We start from the raw sequence: 21,239 nt of genomic DNA, 5'->3' as shown, positions 1-21,239 counted from the left end.
AAATGCATATCAACAAGCTCTGACATTCGCACGGGAGGTTTATAGTTCATGAATTGGTTATCTTATTACAAGGAGGATTTTCTTTTTCTTCCTCCTGAATAAAGAGGATTTTTTTTCTTCCTCCTGATACTTCATCCGTTTCACAATGCAAGTCATTCTAATGAAAGATTCATTAACATCTAAAAGATTCATTAACATCAATATGGATATAGAAAATATTAGAATGACTTGCATTGTGAAACGGAGGGAGTATCTCCTTAGGAAATGTGGCCAACAAGAAAAAAGGAAGAGAAACTGTACAAATGGGTAGGAAATGTGGCCTATAAAATGATGAATCCACCTCATCTTTCTTTTTTAAGAATTACACGAATTACACAGTACAACGCACGCGCACTCACCCCTGTGAACACACGCACGTAAACCCTACCGCTCGCTGTCGACGGGTACGTCGCCTACTACTGAAAGCACAACGCCGTTAAATCCTGGAAAATTCACTCCCATGGGAAGTTGAACCCAGGACCTCAGGTGTTACTGAGGCTCTTGTAACCACTAGGCTACAGGCCCTTTCGCGAATCCACCTCATCTTTCTCTTTTTCCTATCCACAACAACCCAAAAAGGACAATAATAAAATAAAAGTATCGGCAACAAAAAAAGAAAGAAGAAAAATCCCACAGTGAGAGGTAGAGAAAGATCGTAGTATTCATGTGTTTTTTGGCATGAGAGATAAAATTGTCATATTTCTTAAGAAATGCTGTAAAAGGGTGTGGTTTGTATGCTAATGATAAAGAGCAAGTGTGTTAAATTGATTAGTCGTATGGAGCTAACCTAGATTTTGAGGGAATAATATTTTCCTTTTAGTGATCATCCCACCTTATCTGTCCCGAATCAAACGCCATAAAAAAATTCATCCTTACCTAAATACCCCATTGGTTGCTCTAATAAACCAAAGGAAAAAAAAAAGGCAAAATTTGAATTTCAAATTTAATTTCAAGTTGATTTTAGGATATTATCACATAGCTTCTTTTTCAGCATTGACTTATCACTAAAAACACATAAAAGTTTTAACTGCAAATTAATTTTTATTTCCTAATAAACCGTTTTTGTCTTATTAGGAAATATGGGCAACCTATGATGACCTAACTTATCCCATTCCAAACCAAACACATGGTTATTAATTTCACAAAATCTACTTCGAGGGGCCTCTCGATTTAGGCTTAACGAGCGACGCCAGCCATATGTGAGAGAAGTACTACTACACGTCTACAGACATGCAAGTTTTTTTTTCTATTAGGTTATGCGTGCTTTTTTTCTTCTTAGAAAATTCTCTTAAATTATTTATTTGATCTATGATCCAGCTACAACATTACGTTCATTGTAATTAAATCTTTATAAGAAGGTCTTATATGATTATATCATGATGAAAAAACATTTATGTTATGAATTACTTTTATTATATACGTAAGTTACTTTTATCATATATAAAAATTACTTTTAGATTTGATTAAATTACTTCTAATATATTTATAATGCTTTGAGTTGATTACACTTATTATTATTGTTTTTAGTCAATTCTATAATTTGTGCTAATTATGATTTCTGGATAGATCATAATTTTTTCCCTACAACGGATTTAATTCTAATTTCATAACAACTTACTTCCATTTTTTACTAAGTTACTTTTATGATTTATGTGAATTACTTTCAGGATTTATTGAATTTACTTTGATAAATGTATTTACTTAAAAATCTTCTCTAAACTTTGCTTTTGAATTTACTCCACATAACTTCTAATTTCACTCACTCATAATGTAATTACTTCTAATGCTATAGCGAGTTACTTCTATTGCATAGCTAAGTTACTTCTACAATTTAAATAAAATGCTTTTAAATTAATAAGATGTTTGAATATATTCAACATGGATCTCTTTTGTCAAATATTTTGAGTGGAGTACACGGATGCAAATATATCTTAAAAATAATATGTGATTTAAAAGATTTAAGTCATTGAAAAGGTTAACAAAAGATATGCACAATTGTATTTCTTTTAAGCTAAAAGGGGATTTATACTTGAGATGGTGTGGTCACTGCTCTAAAACAAACCAACGACTAGTAGTTTCGTAGTTGTGTCCTATTAATTTCTTAAGTCCAAACTTTCTCTACCGTCAGATCTCGCCTAGGGATGGCAATTACCCTGTCGGATCCGAAGTTCCCCACCCCCTATGGGGCCGGGGCCAAATATCTATCCGCGGATCGTGCGGGGCCAGGGCTAGGGTGGCATCTTCACTCGCGGGCCCCTGAAGTATTGAGCAAAGGGAGGCAGTCCACTAGCTTTTAAATGTCAAAAGCCCATTAAAAACAGCCGAAGTACTACCAGCCATGGAAAGCCCATCAAACCATCACGTATTAGCTACTTGAAATAAGTTCACCCGTATCCTTGATTCCATAAATCTTCACCCGTAGCTATACAAACTATGCAATTTAGATCCCATAGCTAGGTCGTTAGAAAAAAAAATGTGGGACTTACATGCCAGCTACCATCTTCTTTCTTCCCTTTTCTTCCCGAACGGCGGTGGTGGTGGGCTTAGTGGAGGCGGAGGCGGCTGAGGCCGGTGGACGGATCCGGTTCCCCTGCCGTAGGGAGCGGTAGCTATGCGCCTTGGGAGTGGTGAAGGTGGAGACGAAGGCGGCCCCATCAGCTTGCGGCAGTGCGTCGTCGACGATAAAGGCGGAAAAAAGATAGCAACAGAATATTTTTGTCAGTTTGAATATTATAGCGTGCAACCTTCAGTTAAAAGTGGCATTTTAATTAACTAATCCTATTTTCAGCATGGCATTTGAGCGAAAGCGAAACCCTTTTGAAGACGGCACAATCTCAATTTTCTCCCCTAATCCGAACCGTCCGTTGTGGCCCCTCTTTCCCGGTGGCAACTTGACAACTCGCCGAGCAGCCGCCGCCGGCGGCCATGGACCGCGAAGCGCTCCGCATGGTGTGCTCGCGGGAGTTCTGGCGGATGGCCGTCCTGTGGACCGTCTCCCTCCTCTACTCCTACATCCTCCTCTTCTTCCTCCGCCGCGGCGCCCCCGTCCCTCGCCTCCGACCTATGCCCGAGCCCGACGACGACGCCGCTCGTCGCCGCCGCCGCCGCCCCGTCTGCGTGATTACTGGGGTAACCGATGGCTCTCGCCTCCGCTCTTTCTTGCTTGCTTGCTTGCAGATGGAGTCGCTTCTCTCTCTCTTTCGAGTCTCCCCGTCTTGTGATGTGCTCAGCTCATGGTGGGTGGGGTGTGTGTGTGTGTATGCGTGTGCAGGCGACGTCGGGGCTGGGCAAAGCGGCGGCGGCGGCGCTGGCGCGGGAGGGGTACCACGTCATCCTCGGTGGGTCGCCTGTTTCTTTTTCGGTGCTTGTGTGGGCATTTCATCGAACACCCTGTGTGCATCTTTGGTTGTTGACTCGAGCATTGCCAACGGTCCAAATCATGGGGTTGTTGTAGCACTAATTTCCTTGCTGTTGCTTGATTTCGTGAAGTATTGAACCTGTAGAAGCTTATGCTCTTGTTCTTCATTAATTAGGTCCTTTCCAATCCAAAAGTAGTGCGTCTTTTCATTTGTTGAATACGCAAATGTGTATGCAATCTTTTGGTAAAATGTTCATTACTTGTCCTATGGTTAGTTGGTCTTCTTTTGCATCTACAATTGTAGATGTTACTTCATTTCATATTGACTTGTTTCCTACTTGCCAATTGCTATAGTTTTGGAGTAGAAAGTATTCCTTGATTTTGTTGTTGAATTGATTCAACCTTGTTGGTCGCTTGGTATTATTGGACTAAAACACTATATGCATTCTATTTTGTGTCAGCTGGGCGTTCTTCACAATTGTTATCTGAGGTATTATTTGGAGCTTTTAGCTAGATGTCTTATCTTATCATTTACCCATTGTCATCATTGTGGTGATGTGTGCAAAACAGACTGTTCAACAAATTCGGGATCAACAACCTGATGCCCATCTTGAAGCATTTCAAATCGACTTGTCATCCTACAAGTCAATAAAGAAGTTTGAAACTTCACTGAATCAGTGGATCAAGGACTCAAATATGGAGCACTCTATTCAGCTTTTGGTCAATAACGCTGGGATCCTAGCAAAGTCATATCGAATTACAGAGGACGGTCTTGATGAGTAGGTGTTTATGTTGAAAGTACTTTTGCAGAAGAAATTCTAATGTTCTTCTTATACATGCTTTACTTATGTCATTATTACATTTTTTAATCTACTGTTTGAGTGAAACTTACCACACACGATTTCCAGAATGATTCAGGCAAACTACATTGGTCCATTTGTCCTGACCAACATTCTGTTACCATTGCTCAAGAACAGCTCAACACCTTCTCGGGTGGTTAATCTAACGTCTTTCACACACAGATGTGGTAAGTGTCAAGTCTTCTATTATAAATAGCAAGAAAACTATGTGAATTGTATCTGGATTAGATTGAAAATAATTTTAATTGCATATACATTAATTGGCATCAATTTGTCCAATTATTTTTCCCTTGCTACGCAGATCTTGTTTGCTGTAAATTGCATTTTTTGAAATCTTGTCGGACAGACGTTTCTCTGCCACACTTTTGAATCAGTACATATGTTTGCAAATTGCTTGCGTTTGGCATATGCTCTTATAGTAGCTCAAAATTGATGATATATCAAAATATTAAGTTGCATTTCAGACAGATCCTACCATTATTATATCTGCTTCCTTTCTTTCTCCATGAGAACTAGACATGTGGTTTGGTTATTATATTTTGGTTAATATTTGCAAATTTCACATCTCCAGTGTCAGAAATTAACTTGTCTGAGAAAGGATTGAGCGGAGTAAGGTTTGGTCATTGGCCAGCGAGGAGAAGCTATCTCTTAGCTTCTACTTATGAGTATACCAAATGTACGTCACTTTTATTTTTGAATAGGCTTAATGCAACTTTATTTCCTTTGGGCTCACTTTCTCTTATTCCAGTTTGTTTACTGATGTTCTCATACGAGCTTCATCGACAACTTCACTTATCTTCTGGTGTCTCCGTCATGTATGTGCCATCGATTTTGGTTGCATGCATTTTTTTTTCTTTTGCATATTTTCTTTGTTGAACAAATCCAAATTATTGCTGATGGAAGTGATTTTTTTTTTCATTTAGATGATTAAAATTTTACAAGAACTTCTGTCCAGTAGTCACCAAGTCAACCTCTACTGAAACTATATTGAAATCATTGAAGAATATACTTGATTGCTTCATAGGTTTCCTGTGCAAGTGCAAGGATAGATTAGGATGGCTCATCTCAATGCCACTGACAAACATTACGCTCTTGGCAGTTTATCAAAACTATTGTGATTCATGCCAACCCTTTATTTTTTTTTATGAGAATGCAACTTATTTTACCAGTTCGAAATTGAAGTTGCTTACTATTCATATGAAGTATGACATTTCATGCTCCCAGGGCTGCGGATCCAGGTGTAGTACAGACAGGCATAATGCGGGAGCTTCCTCCATGTCTTTCTTGGCTTGCGCTTTCTGTTCTGCGCCTCCTGAATCTCCTACAACAACCTGATACGGGAGTTGATGCTGTCCTTGATGCCGCTTTGGCACCACCTGTAAGCTTCCTGTTCAATCCTAGCAAACAATTACATTATAAATAACAACATGATGTACTGTATTCTCCGGTTAACCTTCGGGATGAATTTTTACATTGGGCTTTAGGACTCATCTGGAAAGTATTTCTTTGGAGGGAAAGGAAGGACCATAACGTCTTCTCAGTTGTCATACAACGTTGAAGTGGCCAAGAAGCTATGGGCAGAATCTTTAGCATTGTTCAATGAGCTACAGAATAGAGTATGTGAACTGAGGACTAGCTGAACTAACTTGTGAAAATTATGAGGTTACTGAATTTCAGGTTTACTCTGTTCGATGGGCAATAGTTTCAGGCCTTTTCAGTAAGCTGGACAAGTGTTTGTGCACAAACTTTTACAAACTCCATTGCAAGCTGGTACTCGTAACTACTCCCTTTGGCCCTAGCAACCTAGAATAGGATGTGACATATCCTGTCCAAATTATGGGATGGAAGCAGTACAAACTAGGAACGAGCCTATAGGAAAACTGCTTGTTGTAGTGAGCAGGTTCAATCTGCAGCCCACATTTCATCCTTCTTTTTTATATCCTCTTCTCACTTCTTCTCTAGTTCTTCTGAGCATGTTTTCTAACGCACGCTTAAAGAGAGCGAGATAAGAGTCAATTACTTACCTCACTACTAAAATTCTATGAAAAGCGTGGTAATGCAGCACGGGCATAATATTTGTTCGTATCAGGATTTTAAGTACTGATGGGCATAGTCATGCACCCTCTCATTCTCGCAACTGTGCATGCTTTACCATCACACTATATGTGCTTCTGGTACTTGATATCCCCCTTGCCAATTATGTAAATACACTTTTATAAAAAAAATATTTGTTTTGCTGAAATATTTTTTGAGTAAATTGCACTCTATGTCTGGTGGATTGTATCTTTCACTTTACACCAGGTTTAGCACGTACTTTAACTTTACTCTAGGATACATCATCAAACGTACATAATTTATTTGAGATTTGAATGAAACTTCGATCTAAATTCAAAAAGGTTTCATTTGGATTTCACAAGATTTTCCTTCAATTTTATGAACTTATTTCAATCCAGCCTGATGTAAAGTAAAATTATATGGTAAACCTGATGCAAAGTGAAACAAGACACAATCTGCCTGTGCAAAGTACGGTTTACTCTTCTTTTCTTTTTTTTTCTTTTTTTTTTTTTGTGAATGATGAGGCGGCTGACGTGGCCTCGCATTGGCTAGGATCGGAGCTCTCGATCGATCGGCGCCAGAGCCGGAGCCAAGCGCCTAGCGAGCGGCGACCGGATTTTTGCCTAGTTTTTCGCGGTGAATTTCAGTAGACGCCGAGGGAGTGTCACGTTCTCCGCCGGTGGATTCCGGGAGATATTTCTGCTGGGCCGGTTGGTACCTACTACTAGTAGTAACGTGGCCTGTTTGGCTGTGTTACCATGGTCTCTCTCTCTCTCTCTCTCTGTTTTTTTTTTTTGGGTTTGTTTGGTTGTTTGTGTGTGTGTGTGTGTGTGTGGTGGAAGCAAGGTGCCAAAGTGGGCTCGACTCGACTCGGCTGGTTTTCGAACGTTGAGAGGCTAATTGTCGGGATTATTGGCATGGGTGCGTGTGCTGAAACTGACATGTACAAGTGGCCACCATGCAATGCATCCACCCGTACGAGCGACCAGTGGCGAAGGCAGAGACGACGACGTTGAGCTCGGACAGCGGAAGAATTTTTTTTTCTACTGATAACAACCTTTTTACAAGATTTTTGGTGATAGTGAAGAACGCGGTGGCAGATCGAGCTCGGACAAGAAAATTGTTTTTTTTTTCCTTGCATTGCCAATAACGTTAATTTTTTTCCTGGTTTTCGGTGATCTCTTCACGGTGAAGACAACTGCCCTCTGTTAGCTCTAGCGTTGGCTCGGTTGGTACGGTGTGACGATGCGCACGTCATCAACGTTTCTACCTTATAGTTGTCAACCATCGACGGTTGCTAAAATTTATATAGCCTTAAATCGTGTTATGTACTGTTTGAGCAGATTTTACAAAACTCAGTAGTTTGTTGTTGTCACGAGTAGTTCATCGAACAACAATACAATAAGTATACGTTGCCAAGAGCCAGCGGATATGTGCTATGGCGGCAACCGAGACAGAGTTGTCGCCTGAATGTCCGGGCGCCAAGATGGAGCCGGCGGATGTGGGCTACGACGGGGATGGAACTGTAGCTAGAGTGGTCCGACATGGAGTCTGAGCCAGCGGACATGAGCTGCGGCAGGGATGGAGTTGTTGCCGGAGTGGTCGAACGCGGAGTCGAAGCCGGTGGACATGGGCTGCGACAACGGCCGGGATGGAGCAGTTGTCGGACAAATGTGGAGCGAGGATGACAAAGCCACCGGCGACGAGCTCCGGTGTGACGTGGACGGTGGAGGACGTGCTCGCGGCAGCAGCTGGCGATGAGCTCTGATGTGGCGCGTGGATAGTGGAGGACCTACTCAATATGGAAGACATGGCCGCTGGCGATGAGCTTTGACATGAGGCACGTGGATGTTAGAGGATGCAGCCACCGACGATGACCTCCGACGTGGGGCATGGACGACGGAGGATGCGACCGCCGGCGACAAGCTCCAGCATGGGGTGTGGAGGGTGGGGCCACTGGCGATGACGCCTCAGTGCTCGACTCCTAATACCTAGTAGGAATCACCTGATATCTGGTAGCTAGGTATCATCCGATACCTTGCAAGTATCATTCGACATGTGGTGGAAATCATCTGATACCTGATAAGTATCACCTAATACGTAGTAGGAATCATGATAAGTATCGTCTGATATCTGATAGATATCACTTGATACCGGTTAGGTTTCAAGACATGATATCTCAGAGGTAGGTATCAGGACCCTGATACCTAACTGATATCATCCTATTAGAACGGGATTCCGTTGTATAGCAGCCCCACTCGTGGTTTACTGTGAAATGCTATAATATGAACAAGTTGTATATTGTAGCAGCAGACTCATTTTATTGTGCGCTTCGGATTTTTTTTTTAAGACCAAACGCTTTGGATTTTAACCCACTAAATCAGAGGATCCATTATCTTCGTAGATTCGACCCAATCTATTGTATACGTAAATTTAAAGCACTAATTAATCCTTCCATGCCACAATATAAACAATTTAGACTACATATTTACACTATACATAGCCAGAAATGGTTATATTTTGGGATCGAGGGAGTATTTGTTTCCGATCTAATAGAGATGAGAAATCCGCTAATCAGAATAACACCACGGATAAGTACCTAGACCATTAGTTGGGAAACGAATAAAATCATTATTGCAAAAACATCATCTTCTTCTTCATCTTCTTAGTGTACACAACACCAACTCGATCATCATCTCGTCGCACTAAACCCATCTTCCCCAACCCAAAGACAACGAACTCGCTGGCCACAAATCCATCCAACCACAATTAACCACTGCTAAGCTACGGTCCCCCACTTCACTTGCCGGGGACGAAGTTGGTGGCGTACGCCCAGGCGTTGTTGTTGACGGGGTCGGCGAGGTGGTCGGCGAGGTTCTCGAGGGGGCCCTTGCCGGTGACGATGGCCTGGACGAAGAAGCCGAACATGGAGAACATGGCGAGGCGGCCGTTCTTGATCTCCTTCACCTTGAGCTCCGCGAACGCCTCGGGGTCATCGGCGAGGCCGAGCGGGTCGAAGGCGCCGCCGGGGTAGAGCGGGTCGACGACCTCGCCGAGCGGCCCGCCGGCGATGCGGTACCCCTCGACGGCGCCCATGAGCACCACCTGCACCGCCCAGATGGCGAGGATGCTCTGCGCGTGGATCAGGCTCGGGTTGCCGAGGTAGTCGAGCCCGCCCTCGCTGAAGATCTGCGAGCCCGCCTTGAACCACACGGCCTCGCCGAACTTGACGCCGTTCCGGGCGAGGAGCTCCGGGAAGACGCAGCCGAGCGCGCCCAGCATCGCCCACCGGGAGTGGATCACCTCCAGCTCCCGGTTCTTGGCGAACGTCTCCGGGTCGGCGGAGAGCCCCGCGGTGTCCCACCCGTAGTCGCCCGGGAACTCGCCGGTGAGGTAGCTCGGCGGCTCGCCGGAGAGCGGGCCGAGGTAGAGGACGCGGTCGGCGCCGTACCACGGGCTCCCCGACGACGCCGCCGGCTTGGGCTTCGCGGCGGTCTTGCGCATGGTGATCCGCGCCTCGCCGAAGAGCGCGGAGGAGGTCGACGGCGCCGCGCGGGCCATCACCGGGGAGGAGAGCGCCATGGTGGCCGCGGCCATTGATGCAGTGAGCTGTGAGAGCTGAGAGAGATGGCGATGAGCGAGCGAGTGTGAGTTGGGAGTTGGAGATGGCGCGGGAGTTTAAATAGCGCGGGAAGTGAGGGGGGATCGAGTCCTTATCTTGGGAAATCTAAAGGCGGCTCGCGATTGGCGCTCGCGCGTGGGGCGGGGAGATTGGGGAGGCTGATGTGGCGGCGCGGTGGCCAAGGAGAGGATATTCTAGGGTGGGGTTTGGGTGCGTGGAGGCGTGTGAGCCGCGGGTTTGTCCGAGATTTTTCGGCGGAGTTTATAAGTTTCTCGAAGATTCTTGGTGAGCTTGGGGTGAGCTGGTTTTCAGTTTTAACTGATAGTGGCAGTGTAAAAATGTGGGATGACAATTCTTCGTAGTATTATCCTTTAATATGGACTCGTTTGATGGTTTATATGTTAGTCACTGAAAGTTAAAAAGACATTACTATAGGATTTGTTTGGATAAGAAGTCATCCTTTCTTTTATATAATCGATAAAGTTGTTCGTCATAACTCAAATGTAAAGGTAAGGATCACAAATTCACAATATGTAGTATTATTTTTTAAAAAAGTATGTTCATATCTATTTTCGAGAGACATAAATTGAATATAAGTTATAGTTAAGAGGAGGAAGGTAGTTGGGTAAACTGACCCGGCTTTGTGCACCCCCATCTGTAATACTGCTGATGCAGTACTGCTGATGCAAATTCTCTGCAATACTGCTGATGCAGTAGCGGTGGCTAACATATGGGTCCAGACCCATACGTCAGTGTTTGCTGCGGTACTGTAAACAATCCCCACTGACATCAGATAGGGCTCATTACCTTAATCCCAATCAGAAGTGATGTCTAGATCTCCTTGTTGGTTCTTCCATGAAGCATTAAAACACGTACCTGAACTTCTTTGCTCAACTATTGAAGGACTCCCTTAGGTCAATGGGAAAACTCGCTCCGTAACAACACAATATATAGCTGGCTTTATTTATATATCATGAATTTTGAACTAATATATACAAACCAACAGGCTTAAGGCTATTTATCTAAAGGAGCGTTTGAACCTCCATAAAATCTTTGCACATGCGTAATCTACGGGTCTTTGCCTTTACACAAACAACCCGAAATATAAACTTAAAATAAAATTATTCCATGTTATTGTTGAATTTTACTAAATCTTTTGAGCACCAAAAAGTAAGAGACTTGTGCTGAAGTGCTGGGTGTACAATTGTAGGGTTAGTTGGATTTACGTCATTATAAATTTTACGGTTTAAAAATATATCATTACTATTTAACTATTTAGAATCATGCCATTATAATTTCATAAGTGTTAATTTATGCGAACTTTTTTTTTTGTCAATCACAATTCTCGATGAAACTGCTGGGAAGCGGTTTTTGTGACGAGACAATTTTGCGAACCCCGCCCAGGATTTAGGGCCTGTTTAGTTCATGAAAAGAAAATTTTTATGTGTCATATCGGATGTTTGACCGGATGTCGGAAGGGTTTTTTGGACACGAATGAAAAAATATAACTCACCTGGAAACCGCAAGACTAGCACATGTGAGTTACTGTAGCATTTATGGCTAGTCATAGACTAATTAGACTCAAAAAATTCGTCTCGCGATTTCCTTCTTCATGGACTAATTAACTGTGCAATTAGTTTTTTCATTTATCTATATTTAATGCTTCATGCATATGTCTAAAGATTCGATACGATGGTTTTAGGGAAAAAATTTGGAAAACTAAACGGGGCCTTAGAGCGATACAGACAGATTTGGGGATTTGTAAACCCACGCTACACACTGACATTAGCTCGCCCACATCCGCAAGCAGCATGCAAATGACGATCATCGATTGCTCATGGAACAAAACGGAACAACACAGCAATTCATCTGGCTCATAGGAACAGATAAGTAAACCTAAAGCATGCGGCATTGTTTATTTCAGAACGGCAACCTATGCTTCAGTTTAAGAGTACATGAGATCACTCGCAGTATATAGGAGATTCTAAGTCCCAACCAAAATTAACTTCTATCCTTTTTTTTTCCTTACTCTTATCCACCGATCATCAAACTAACAGAACGAAAACGAACAAATCTCCAGTCTTTCAGTCCACGTCTCAGCAGACCACGCACTCTGTTTCTCACCTGCAAAATTGTTCAAGTAAGCAATTCTCAAGGGGGGGCTGCCTGCTTTCCTTCCATCAGTTGCTAGCGCTCGCTGGGAGGTAGTACTGGTAGTAGCCTAGCACGGCAAGCAGGGCGACGAGCGCGGCGGCCACTGCAGCAGCAGGGCCAGCCCAGGACCAGTACGACTGGGCTTTCTTCCTCCTCAGGATCGCCTTCGGCAGCGGGGCCTTGCTCTTGGTCACGACGTTTCTGCTGTACCGGACACTCTCCCTCTGTTCTCTCATCACCGGAGCAGAAGCAGGAGCGGAGTCGTCCTCTGCTTGTGCCTCCGCTGCTCCATCAGACCTGTTGTCCGATTCAGTGGACGCCTCGGTGTCAGCTGCCCCAGCCCTCCTCCTGGCCCTCATCTCCTCTCTCTGAAAATAAGTACATTGACGTGGTTACAATGTGGCAAAGCGAGAGAGATAAACATGGTTACAATGTGGCAGCGAGGAAGAGGGATGATGATGACGACGACTTGTCTACCTTGAGTTTCTTCTCTGCCTCCTTTTGTGCACGGGCTGCTGCCTTCGCTGCTTGCTTCTCGGCCAGCTTCTTCTTCCTTTCCAGGGCAAGTCTATTCTTCTCCATCTCCTCCTGTCTCTTGATCTCTTTCAACTTAGCTACATCAACCTCTTTAGGCTTTGGCTTCTCCTTGGGAGACTCGGCCTCATAGTCATCATCAGCATCCAGAGAGGATTTAGCCTTAGATGGCTTAGCTATTGCTTTCACGCGGGACTCATCTTTGGGAGAAACCTCTGCTTGGGGAGCAGGCGCTTCCTTGGCTTGTTTTGCAGGCATTTTTGATTGGATAGGCTCTTGTTCTACAGGTGGTGCTGCTGCCTCTGTTTCAATAAATATGGGTTTCTCATCAGGATTCCTCATCCGGCCATCTCGGCTAAGCTGTCGACTGTTGAGGGAGGAGAGGATCCTTTTCTCGTAGTCCTCTCTGAAGGCCTTGCTGTTGCACCATTCTGCCACGAATTTGTCAACCTATAAAGAGTACAACAGAAGTTTAGTTAGGACATTTTTGTTAAGTCGTAAAAGATGAACAGTTATTAAAACAATGCTCCAGAGGCGCACACACCTGTGTCTTGTAGAGCTCTTGCACTTGTGCAAGCTCACTCCTAGAAGCAAGATCCCTAGCTTTGCTCAGAAGTTGGCGGTTTTGATGGAATGATGCGTTCTAGATAAACATGGGAGCATAAGAGGTATCAGTAGAAAGACAAATGAACTCCACATCCTCAAAGTCAAAAGCAGCTAGCTTAAGCATGCTAATATATACTCCCTCCATTCCAAATTGATCTACATATAGTTTTTTTGAGGTTATTCCTAAATGATCTACATATTTGTGTTCATAAATTAAGTCTATTCGTTATTTGTGCATTGGAGTAAATGGACATTGATGCATACATCCATGCACACAAGTATTTATAACCCACATGCAATATCTTGATTTGCTATTGGCTAGGAGATAGTGGGGATGGTGCATACATCGAGTTTGTTGCTAGAGTAAATATAGTATGAGAGAGTTATTAGCTTTTATTGGTCTTGGTGTACCTATGAAATATGTAGATCAATTTGGAATGGAGGGAGTAGTAACTATGAGACAATTAATTACTAAAAACATGTTTCATCACCACATGTTAACAGGTTACCCTTATGCAGAGGTATCAATGAATCATGAAGGAAATTCGATTGGTAATTATAGTGTCAGTATATACATAGAAAAGCACCAAACTTGGGGGGAAAACAAAAATTAATCTGTCTTACAGCTCAAGGACGTGTAACTGAGGTTATGTGAAGACATGCAAATATATGTATTTGCTGAGAACTGTAAATCCAGTGTTACCGGCACATAGACATAGGAATCCGTATCCGTCATGGATTTTCAGGTATCTGATTTAGCAAATGCTAAATAGTCAAGGATTCACCTAATATAATTAATTCTGTTATAAGGACTTAAGCATTTCACAAAATCTCTTGTACGCAGCATATGTTCTACTCCCCTTGTCCCAAAATATAAGCACTTTCTGGAATTTTCACGATGATTAAGGAGAGAAGTGAAATTAAATGGGGGTGGTTGTGCTTGGTTGAGAAGAGGGATGGTAGAGATTAAATGAGAGATGGAATTGGTTGATATGGGGGAGTAGGTGGTGACAAGTAGCTATATTTTGGGACTGTTTTGGGACGAAAGGGGGTACATCATTCTAGGCTTTTCTAGCACACAGAAAATTATCTAGTCTGTTTATCCATACCAGGAGCCCAGGACATTTATAACTGTTCCATCCACTTATCCACAAAAAAGTCTCTAGAGAGGATAGAAAGTTGGCCGCTGACAAAAAAAAACAACCTAGACAGACTTCATTTTCACACTTATTGATTATTCTATCCCCAATGCCTTTTCTTTCCCCTCCCCAACAAAGCAATGCGTTTCTGCCTTGACTACCAGTTACACTCTGCTGGAAGATGCACCACCAGTCGAGTCGAGTCAGAGACATGTTGGCAAAAAGAAACAAGTTGATATGTCAAAAACTTTGGACCCGTGTGTCCCGTAACACTGTGTGCAACACAACTGAAGTAACTTTAAAAAATTAGGTGTTGCTCCTTCTTAGTCCAGGCATACCAGGTAGATAGTATTAGAAGAGAAAACATGATGCCCCGCATGAAAGACATTAAAGACACATTGACTTACATAGGCATCTCGTGCATGTCTCAATTGGACCAATGATTCATGTGCCTTGTCCTTTCTGGCATTGGCAGCAGTTAAATCTTCTTGAAGCGAACCCATCTCCATGTCAATAGCCTTTAGCTCATCCTCCAGGACCTTAATTTTAGACCTGACTGCTTGTCGCTCCTTCTTTACTCCATCAATGCCCTCCCCGATGATCTGAAGTAACAGTTGCAAACAATGTTTGGCCATTATTAATTCTATTTTTTTTTCAAGAAGATAAATGCACAAACAAATATTTAGTTGTATATACTTACTTTAACCTGATCCTGTATGGCGTCTCTTTCGACCACTGTATCTTGGATTTGAGCTCGGTTAGCAGAAGTGGAGATGACTTTCGGTCTGGTCTTTTCAAGCTCTCTAATCTGTTTGATCAACCGCTTCTCCTCATCCAAGGGTATGCTCTCATGAGATATGCGGTCGTTCAATCTCTTGATCTAATAGGACAAAGCAATGGAGAAGGCACAAACATGTAATCAAATATTGGACTGAAGAACAGAAAAATAAATTATCATAGGTTAACCGTACTGCCATACCGATTTCTCAAGCTCTTCAATTGAAGAACATATGCCTGCACCCTGTGCCCGGATAGCATTGTTTTCATCGCGGAACTTTCCTAAACGGTTTCTAAGAGGTTCTATCGCCTTCAACTTCTCACTTACGGCTTCGTTGTATTGCTTGTTCTCAGCAGCCAATGGCTTCAGCTCTGAGATAATACCGAAGCGCTCATTCTGCAGATTAAGTTCCAAAATCAGACATATCACCAAAATTTCGTAGTCTGCTCAAATTGGCAACATATTCTAGGCTCTAGCATCAATAGCAGATGACAGTCGTTTTAAACAAGTTGTAAGGAATATAACTTCTTGCTGATTTAGGATAAAATTTAAACAAGATTGACCATATTTATATGTACTAGAACTGTAAGAACTAGGACCATACCTTCTTGGCTTTTATAGCCTCAAAAATTTGAGAACGAGCTTGAATCTTCTTCTGGAAGTCCTTTTCTGCCTGATCAATCTTCATTTTCAGCTTAGGGTCCTCAAGTAAGCGGATCTTGACAAAGAAGAAGCTATGTGTTTTCCTAGCTTCAGGCCAGTCCTCCTCTGCATCCTTTGGGGGTGCCAAATCAGCGCCATTTGCGGCTCCATTTGCTGTAGCTGTGCTGTTATCTGAACCAAAAAGAACCGCCTCCTCACGTTCCTTGGCAGTTGCTTTACTTTCATTCTCTTGGAAAAGGTTCACTTCTCCATCAGTTACTTTAACCTCTGCTGGTGCAGCCTCAGTTCCAACAACCTCCATTCCCATGTCCCTTCAGATATGTAAAAGGAATCAGTAAACATCACAGCATAAATGAACACACATCCAGTAAGATCATATTCATCATATGCAAGGGCAATTGGTTATAATATGTTTTTCGGAATTAAGAAATGTGACCACACATGATAAGAAATCAGGCAAAATTCACTGAAAACATTATGTGCCAGAATGACCCCACTTACCTGGAAACGAAAACAAGAACACTACCCTAGTAAATCAATTATATGCAAGCCAAGTCCATACCTCTTTTCTCCACTTAGTAACTCCCTCCGTGCCAAAATATAGCAACTTCAGCTACTCCCTTATCTCAACAAATCACAACCATCTACCGTTTAATTTCTCCAGCTGAGACTGGGATGACAGCAAGGTCCTCATCTCAACAAATGAAAACCATCTCCCATTTAATTCCACCTACTTCCTTAATCACCATGCAGAACTCCAGAAATGCTTATATTTTGGGACACAGGGGATATTCAATATGGTTCAGACAGAAAAGGCACACAGATTACCATATCATGATCTATACATCAAAACGAATATATCTCCACACTGTGATACAAAGTTCAAGTTAAACCATGACCTAGGGAATTATGCAATCACACTACGGCCCTCTTTGTTTAGGCTTAGGCTTATTGGCCTAGACTTTTAAGTCAGCTTATTGGCTTATATGATTTATAAGCCAGTGGATTTAATGTCCTAAGTTTAGTGGTGGAGTCATACATCTATCTCATATAAGCCAAAAAAGCTTCTCCAACCTAGCTTTTGGCTTAATAGTGTTAGAGTGGCTTATGGCTTCAAAAAAGCCAAATGAAAAAGCTGCTTGTTTGTTTTGACTTAGACTTTTCGACTTATAAGTAGGCTTATAAGCCTAAACAAAGAGGGCCTACGCCTACCCACAAACCAAATAGGCATTAAATCCCACATCCAAATCCCTGCCCGAGTGTAACTCCCTGAAATCATGCATGCAAATCACACAAACAGAAACCAAATAACCACACACAAATCTAGGCCTGTGAGGAAAGTACGAACATCGGTTTGGGGCATGTGCACCATAACTAATGAGTCATGCTGTGCAGCCAAGGCGGTGAGGTGTACACTAAACCACAGGTGCACACAAGCCAGTCACAACATTGCTGGCTATCATAGCGCATACAATGTTCAATAAGGTGACTAGGTGGTCAGCAAGGTTAGCACCTACAGACACCTAACCCCGCCTAAGATCAACTTGACAAGAGGTTTCCTAGCAATTAGCAAACATATCACATAAATAAAGACAATTAAAATATCAGCACTAGAGCCCCCAAGGAAGGTGCACCACCAAATGCAAAATCACAGCTGCGACATGGCACATAGCTCCTAGCACGCCATGCCTAGGGCTGACTTTTAGAACATTAAGCACATCAAATAAGGATGGCATGGCATTAGGTGTTCAATGTGATGCATTTTACAAAGTAGCTTATTGTGGTATGTTGTGTCCTGCTGGTATCTGGTAGCATAGCTGCACCCTAATAAACAAAACTAGCACTGTGACTCACAAAGAACCACAATTGGGACAAGATAGCCGTGACGCGATAAGTAAACATTTCCCTCCTCACTCCATCATATTCACTGGTCACTCTACTGAAAGGAAAATAACCTTCCCTTCCCTTCTCTCATTCAAGAGAACAGAAATACAGATTACACATACGGTTGTCTAAAAGCATACAACACAAATTCTATCACCAAGGAATGCTGACCCTTGCGGTTGCCCAGTAACTCCGATGATCCAATCACTACAACTCAGATACTCCGCACTATCGCTCAGCATCTGACAAGGCTTCATCACCAGCGACAAAATCAGTTGCTACCAAAAAAAGAACTTGCCTAAATCGCAGCATGGTCAGCACACGAACGGAACAGGAACTACAAGCAAAAACAAAAAAGGAAAATTAACTCCAGTACGAACCAAAGTTTCACGTGGGCACGCAGAATTTTGCATAGGTAGCACCCGTTGCGATCCAAGCCCATCTCCACCGCCAACCCGACCAAAAACGCAGGTGTGATTTCACGAGGCTTCGCAGATCACATTCCTACCTAAGTTTCCAGCATGCACGGATCTGTTGGATTCAGTGGGGATGGGGGTTGTGATCTGGTCAGTGGGGAACCCAAGCGGCCAGGCTGATCACATTCCTACCTAAGTTTCCAGCATGCACGGAACCCAAGCGGCCAGGCTGATCCAGATCTACCCAATACCATCAACCCAATTCCCCCCTCCTCCAAACAATGAAACCGAACCGCAACAGATCACAACCCCCATCCCCACTGAAAGAAAAAACACACACACTCCAGATCGCGCCACCGCAACACCCCGCCCCGCCCCCATTCTCCCGTGGCGCGGTAGATCGGGCACACACGGATCGGCCTAATCTGAGGGGAAAAAACAACGAGAACACGAGGGGGAGGATCGGATCACCGGGCTCACCTGGCGGTGGCGAGGCCGCGCTCCGATCTGGCGGCGGTGGCGGAGGTCGCCAAATCTAGAGGCGGACGCGCCGCGAGAGAGAGAGAAAGAATTTACAGAGGCGGGGTTAGGGCCGTGCGTGCAAGAGTACTGGTAGAAGCCAGAGGGGAAGGGGAAGCGAGGCAGTTGGGGTATTTTATATGATGAGCTGGATTTTTTTTTTGTTTCTTTTGCGGTATTTTCACTTTTTTTTCTTGAAAAACTACTATGCCTAATTCGTCTTTCTTTTTTTTCTTTTGTGTTGGTGGAAAGATAATTCTATCAGATTTTAATTTTAGACCGGCATGCTTCTTGTTAAAGGGAGAGAACGAAAGAGAGATAGGGTCCTCTGGAGTTGGAGTTGGGAGCGCAGCTAGTACAATTTTTTGGAGCGATCTGGCCTACTCCACTCCATTTTTTTGTGGAGCTGGACCGTTTGGTTGCGCTCTAGTCAGAACTGAGGTGAATCTGAGAGTTGGAGCTGCCATAGGCTCAGGTGAGTATTGCAGAGGACCCTATCTCTCTTTCGTTCTCTCCATTTAACAAGAAGCATGCCAGTCTAAAATCTAAAAGAGTTGTCTTTCCACCAACACAAAAAAAAAAAAAAGAAAGACGAATTACGCATAGTAGTTTTTTTCAAGAAAAAGGGTGAAAAACCGCAAAAGAAACAAAAAAAATTCCAGCTCATCATATAAAATACCCCAACTGCCTCGCTTCCCCTTCCCCTATGGCTTCTACTAGTACTCCTGCATGCACGCCCCTAACCCCGCCTCTCTCCTCTCCTCCCTCACTCGCCGCGCGTGCGCCTCTAGATTTGGCGACCTCCACTGCCGCCGCCGCCGCCAGATCGGAGCGCGGCCTCACCGTTGTCAGGTGAGCCCGGTGATCCGATCCTTCCCTCATGTTATCCTTGTTTTTCCCCATCAGATTTGGCCGATCCGTGTGTGCCTGATCTACCGCGCCGCGGGGGAATGGGGGCGGGGCGCGGTGTTGCGGTCGCGCGATCTAGAGTGTGTTTTTTTTTTCTCGATGTGGTGTTTGGATTCAGTGGAGATGGGGGTTGTGATCTGCTGCAGTTCGGTTTCGCTGTTTGGAGGAGGGGGAATTGGGTTGATGGTGTCGGGTAGATCTGGATCAGCATGCCCGCTTAGGTTGCGTGCATGCTGGAAATTTAGGTATTTAGGTAGGGATGTGATCTGCGAAGCCTTGTGAATCAACAGCTGTGTTTTTTGGTCGGGTTGGCGGTGGAGATGGGCTTGGATCGCACGGGTGCTGCTACCTGTGCAGAATTTTGCACGCCCATGTGAAACTTGGTTCATACGGTAGTTAATTTTCCTTTTTCATTTTGCTTGTAGTTCCTGTTCCGTTCATGTGCTGACCATTGCTGCGATTTATGCAAGTTTTTTTTTTTTTGCAAATTCCCGTAATAGAAGAATTGGATTGCTCCCAAAAAAAATTGCAATGGAAAATTACCTGCTCAAAGTTAAGTTTGACATGTCAACCTAGCAAGAATGGTAACTTTCGCAACGCTCAATTCCTATCAAAATTGGTAAAATTGACTTGGATCCGGAGTCAAATTTAGCATATATCTACGCCTAATCATTATTATTATTATTTTCCTTCAAACCAAGCATGTCAGCAACGTCACGAAACGAAAACTTGTCCCAGAATCCAAGCACAAATCCCTGCCAACCACCTAACCAACCAAAACATCGCTCTCGATCACATACTTCACTAGCATCGATCCGATACCCGCCGGATAATCACAACTACCAACGAACACACCAACCCAGGATCCATCCATGCGCATGGATCTGGACGCCCCCACCTACTCACCAAAAAACCACCCGCACCATAATCAAACGCATCCATCCCGCAGAAAACCAACCAAAAGAACGCGACACGGATCACACACACCCCGCGGATACAGTACAGATCGAGCATGAGCACGGGCCACAGATCTACAGGAGAAGCCGCAACGAATGGACCCGCCCCGATCCGATCCGACGGCGAGAGGAAGAAACAAGAGGAGAGAGAGAGAGAGAGCCCGAGCTGCTGCCTCACCTGGCCGGCGCCGCCGCCGAGGCGAGTGGAAGCTTCGCCGCCGCCGCGGGATCGGAGGGCGTGAAACCCTAGGCGAGGAGAGAGAGATGCGGGGGCGCGCAAGAGCACGAGACGGGAGGAGATAGTACTAGTAGCAGTTGAAGAGAGGAGTACCTCGATGGGTCGCTGCGGGTGGAGCCCACCTCCGCGGTGATCTGACGTGGCGCGCGGGGACGGTGGGGCCGAGCGGCGGATGGAGGGGTCCCCTGCTAAGCAGATGAAAATCACCAAATTTCCATGGAAATGTGAAATCTTACCCCAACACAATGCATTTAAAAAAGTTCAAATCCTGATAGTTCTTGGAGCCGGTCATATTATCGTATACTTCCTTCATCCTTTAAAAAATACTTAACCTATAAGAGTTCCTTCGTCCTTAAAAAAAACTTAACCTATTAAGAGAATATGAGTCATGTGATCCCTTCTAAGACAACAAATCTGGCTACCCTTTATCTAGAATCTAGATCACATCCCCTCCTAGGTTGAGTTTTTTTTTGACGGAGGAAGTATGCTCTTCTTACCATGTCCAAAAT

At 43.9% G+C, this 21,239-nt stretch overlaps 3 protein-coding genes across 3 annotated transcripts; 1 reads left to right on the top strand and 2 right to left on the bottom strand.

Moving 5' to 3' along the window:
* The first annotated feature begins 2,888 nt into the window (after positions 1 to 2,888).
* On the top strand, positions 2,889 to 6,194 carry LOC4346804 (uncharacterized). The gene is made up of 9 exons (XM_015756503.2): positions 2,889 to 3,168; positions 3,311 to 3,377; positions 3,859 to 3,887; positions 3,968 to 4,176; positions 4,306 to 4,424; positions 4,829 to 4,933; positions 5,006 to 5,072; positions 5,482 to 5,635; positions 5,742 to 6,194. The coding sequence occupies exons 1-9, from the start codon at positions 2,965 to 2,967 to the stop codon at positions 5,895 to 5,897; spliced, it is 1,110 nt and encodes a 369-aa protein (XP_015611989.1). The 5' UTR covers positions 2,889 to 2,964; the 3' UTR covers positions 5,898 to 6,194.
* A 2,537-nt stretch (positions 6,195 to 8,731) lies between these two features.
* Positions 8,732 to 10,067, bottom strand: LOC4346803 (chlorophyll a-b binding protein 1, chloroplastic-like). The gene has a single exon (NM_001403741.1). The coding sequence runs from the start codon at positions 9,907 to 9,909 to the stop codon at positions 9,112 to 9,114; it is 798 nt and encodes a 265-aa protein (NP_001390670.1). The 5' UTR covers positions 9,910 to 10,067; the 3' UTR covers positions 8,732 to 9,111.
* A 1,676-nt stretch (positions 10,068 to 11,743) lies between these two features.
* Positions 11,744 to 20,809, bottom strand: LOC4346802 (proton pump-interactor BIP103-like). Its single transcript, NM_001403737.1, has 8 exons — positions 20,671 to 20,809; positions 15,750 to 16,119; positions 15,347 to 15,541; positions 15,068 to 15,247; positions 14,775 to 14,969; positions 13,167 to 13,265; positions 12,566 to 13,072; positions 11,744 to 12,456 (listed from the first exon to the last, which is right to left on the bottom strand). Exons 2-8 carry the CDS (start codon positions 16,113 to 16,115, stop codon positions 12,115 to 12,117), a joined length of 1,884 nt encoding a protein of 627 aa, NP_001390666.1. The 5' UTR covers positions 16,116 to 16,119; positions 20,671 to 20,809; the 3' UTR covers positions 11,744 to 12,114.
* Between the last annotated feature and the right edge of the window lie 430 nt (positions 20,810 to 21,239).

Source organism: Oryza sativa, chromosome 9 (assembly GCF_034140825.1).
Source record: "Oryza sativa Japonica Group chromosome 9, ASM3414082v1".
Taxonomy (NCBI): domain Eukaryota; kingdom Viridiplantae; phylum Streptophyta; class Magnoliopsida; order Poales; family Poaceae; genus Oryza; species Oryza sativa.
This window is presented reverse-complemented; position numbering and strand designations above follow the sequence as displayed.